The 4,037-nt window shown below is 45.6% G+C and overlaps 1 protein-coding gene across 1 annotated transcript; it reads right to left on the bottom strand.

Annotated features, from left to right (window-relative positions):
- Positions 1–493: 493 nt before the first annotated feature.
- LOC136463260 (uncharacterized) lies at positions 494–2,287 on the bottom strand. The gene is made up of 5 exons (XM_066462269.1): positions 2,183–2,287; positions 1,903–2,115; positions 1,764–1,841; positions 1,393–1,704; positions 494–1,320 (listed from the first exon to the last, which is right to left on the bottom strand). Exons 1-5 carry the CDS (start codon positions 2,216–2,218, stop codon positions 625–627), a joined length of 1,335 nt encoding a protein of 444 aa, XP_066318366.1. The 5' UTR covers positions 2,219–2,287; the 3' UTR covers positions 494–624.
- Positions 2,288–4,037: the final 1,750 nt, after the last annotated feature.

The following is a 4,037-nucleotide window of genomic DNA, read 5'->3' as shown; positions in this document are numbered from 1 at the left end:
AAATTGAAGAAAATCCTAGGAGGTGGCATACAGTATTAAATGAAGCCTTGTGGTCATATCGGATGTCATGTCATGGTGCAACCAAAGTAACGCCTTATCAGTTAGTATATGGACACGATGCAGTATTGCCTTGGGAAATTAAAGTTGGCTCTAGGCGAATACGTTCTCAAGATCAGCTGACAGCCGATGATTATAATACTCTTATGAAGGATGAGTTGGAAGATGTGGCGGGTCATCGGTTAAGGGCTTTAGTTAGCATCGAAGAAAATAAGAAAAGAGTAGCCAGATGGTATGACAAGAAGGTGAAGATAAAGGAGTTTGCCGATGGAGATCTGGTCTGGAAATTGGTTTTACCGATTGGGACTAAAAGTTCAAAGTTTGGAAAGTGGTCTCCTAATTGGGAAGGTCCATATCGGATAAATCAGTCTGTTCCTGGTAACGCATATATTCTAGAAACCCTCGAAGGGGTTGTGTTTCCTAGAGCATTAAATGGAAAATATTTAAAGAAATATTACCCTAGTATCTGGATGGATGCATAAAAGTATAAGTGCCGATAACAGTCCTATCGGCTAGAATTATGCAAGGATGTCAATGTCTCATAAAGTGCCGATACAATAAACAAGATTACAAGTTCAACAAGGATTGGATAGCTAATATCGCACGCAGGCGAATCTGCTCGGCTTCCTCCATTTCTTTGATATCGTCATCGGCAGTACCCTCCACAGGCTTGAGTTTTTTCTTCATGGCCAAAGCTTTGCGAGCCTGGATATCTCTTTCTTGCTGAAGGGTTTTGATGGCATTGGGTAGCTGGCTTTCTTCTTGTTGAGCATGAGTTAAGGCTGCATCGATTTCCTTCAATTCAGCCAATAGAGCCATCTTCCTTGCTGATAAATCCAAGATTTTCTGCTTAAGTTCAGCACCCGAAGTCTGCAAGTTGCCGATGCCCTTGTGCTTCTCATCGGCAATTTGTTTCAGTTGTAGCATCTCTTCTTTGAGTTGAGCCTGAGCTGCTCTATCGGCAATACGTTGAGCAGCCCGTTGATATTGTAGTTGGCGACTCTCTAAATGGGCTGCTGGGAAGAGTACTTCTTCAACATCGGCAGGGACCTGGCCACGGATTGTTTTGAAAATTGCCTTTGCGGGGTCCGAGTCATCTACCAGTTGGGCGGTATCCTGCTGTAGCAAGTTCAGGAGAGCTTCCAACCTGGACTTAGTTTCTGCCGATATTGTTCCCAGTGCAAGGGAAGAACTTGTTTCCTCTCCATCATCGTCAGAGATGTCAATAGCGAAGGAGAATAGGCTGTTTGGGGAGTCTTGTTCCTGAGAGAAAGAAAAGGAGGTCGGTTAAGGATAAGTATGAATATTGTAAATCAGCTAGGTTAATCGGTTTACCTGTTTCAAGGCAATTTCCTGTGCTTGACTGGAAGAAACAACCTGGAGTGTGCCGTGTGAGGGATCGGCTGAGCTTGCCGATGGGATGTCCTCTGTGACTTCATCAGTGGTTGGCTCTTGAGGTATGATGACCGATGACATTGGGGCAGATGTAGGGATCGGCATGGACCTTTGTCGTTTTGGCTGTGCCTCGGCATCTGTTAAAGCTTTGCGCTTTGCTTGGGCATCGGCAACGATTGGCTGGGGGGCATCGGCACTTGTTGGTTGTGAAGCTTGGACGTCTGGTACGCTTGCCGATGTACCCAATTGTTGCTGCAAAACAAGTGTAAGGTATGATATTTAACGGATAAAATGAGAAGTCAAGAGAATACCTCTGAAGGTTTGTCAAAAGAAGTGGTGCTTGATATCGGAGGAATTGCCGATGACGATCCAGTGGCAGCTCTTACCCCCTGATGATTAATGTTAATACAGTTTGTAATCGGTATAAGTAGAAATAAACAAGGTTGTTACCTTGAATGCCTTGACCAAGGTTGTAGCAGCAGCCGATGGAGTGGCCCTAGCTGTAGCCAATTTGGACTTAGAGGTGATGGTCTTGGTACGGATCTTCTGGTGGGTCAAAGCAGTTAAGGTGGGGGCGTTGTAGCCGATCGGTGATATCGGGGAAACAGGCTGAAGATCGAAGGGTTTCCCACTTTTGCTCACCGATGGTGCTGGGTTGTTAACCTGTCATAAGAGAGTCAGTTACTGATATATGTAGGGAAAAAGCAAAAAGGAGTTAAAAGAAACTTACTGCGTCGTCAGGGATGGCATATTCAGGGTCGATCATGTGCCGATATGTGTGAGCAGAAGTTGCAAACAGTTGTTCCTTCCACTCTCGCCACCATTGCTTGTATGACTCGGTGATGAAGGATACTGGCGTCCAGGTGGATATATCAACATCTGTGGTATCGGCATCGGGGGAGAGTTGTACTACCTTGTTCCAATCTGTTCCACAGGTGATTGTTTCCCTGGGTTTGATCACATCGGCAAAGCAAAGTTTGATTGGCAGTTGCCCAAAAGCCAATTGACGGGATACTGCCGATGGGTTGTAAAATTCATATGAAATGTTGGTGTTTTTCCCGCTACCAAATGTATTTACTGGAATTGCCCTGGGAGTAATGATGGCCATCATGAGTTCCTTATCCTGATTCAGGGTGTCATCGGCAAAGTTGAAAAGAAGGGGAAATCTGTTTTCCTCGTCAATATAAGGTACCCAGGCCCTATGATCACGAGAAAGACCATTGTAGAAGTTTTGGAAGAATCTGCCGATCTGGTCTTCATTGGCCTCTGTTCCAGGAAGGACAATTATGGCTTCACCAAAATTGAGGGGTGAGCGTGTTGCCGATTCATCATCCCCAAGCACATGGTCTTCAGCAATTTCTCGTGGGAATTGTTGGGCAAAAAAGTCCCATTGCAAACGTTTGTGCATATGGGCATTCAGCCACATGTTGATAAACCACCACGGGCCTCCTAGGTTGCCGATGGGTTCGCCAAGCAGAAGTTTCTGAGACACTTGATGAAGAAGATGATAAGTGGAGCTCAGAAGGTATCGGCCAAGAGGAAACCTTACACCATTAGCCAAAAGTTCAGCTGCGGGGAGGAAGGCGTTGGTTGGTCCTACTGATCGACCACAGAAGATAAATTTTTCTAACCACATATTCAAGAATGTGGCATGTTCCCTCTGGTTAAGTGTCCCAGTCTTCTGGTATTCTTGAATGTATCCCGTCCAACCGCCGATGTTGCGGGTATTCACCCTATATTCAGATTTTCTACCATAAATGGAGCCTTCATCGGCAGTTGAAATATCCAAGCCAGTGAGCATGTGGACATCGGCAAGTGTAGGAGTAGCTGGGCCATGTCCAAACATAAAAGTGTTTGTTGTGTCTGACCAGAAGTAAGCAGCTGCAATCATCATCGATTCATTCTTCTGCATATCGGCAATAGATAACCTAATGCATTGGTCTAACTTCCGTTCTGCCCAGTATACTTGCATCGATCTATTAACCCTCAAGTACCAATCTTTCCACCCTTTGGTGGTTTTGGGCCAAGATCGGAATGTGTCTTTCCATAAATTCAGAGAGAAATTTTGGGCTCTAAAGGGGATTCTGTTAACCTCTGCATTAATCAGATCGGTTGGATCTGGGTTGCCCATTGGTCCTAGGCATTGGACATGCGGCTGATCGGTTGGAATAACTAATTTGTTGCGCAGTTCCTAAGTTTGAAGGATCCGGAGAACAAAAGAAAGGAAAAATCACCAACTGTATGGATTTGCAAAAACTAGGGGAATCAAAGTAAAGGTAATGGAAGTGGAGCGAACCGCGGGGACGTCGAAGTTGATTGCCATTATCTTGAGGAAGATGAGGGCACGAGCCGGAGACTTGAGGTAACGCTGGAGAAGGGTTCTTGTTGGTTGAGGTCGTGCAGTGGTTCGTCGGAGTCGCCGCCGGAAAGAGAAAATGTCAAAGATTGGAGTCTGAGGGTAGAAGACGAGTGTTCCGGAGGAATCTATTTATAAGCCGCTTGGAGTAGGGGTATTTTGGACTTATCTCTATGCCGCGCGCATGTAGGTCGAAGTGGTTCAGATGGATATGGTAACTGTTCGCACG

This window comes from Miscanthus floridulus, chromosome 7 (genome assembly GCF_019320115.1).
Source record: "Miscanthus floridulus cultivar M001 chromosome 7, ASM1932011v1, whole genome shotgun sequence".
NCBI lineage: Eukaryota > Viridiplantae > Streptophyta > Magnoliopsida > Poales > Poaceae > Miscanthus > Miscanthus floridulus.
Note: the sequence above shows the minus strand (reverse complement) of the source record. Positions and strands in the feature narration are given on the sequence as shown.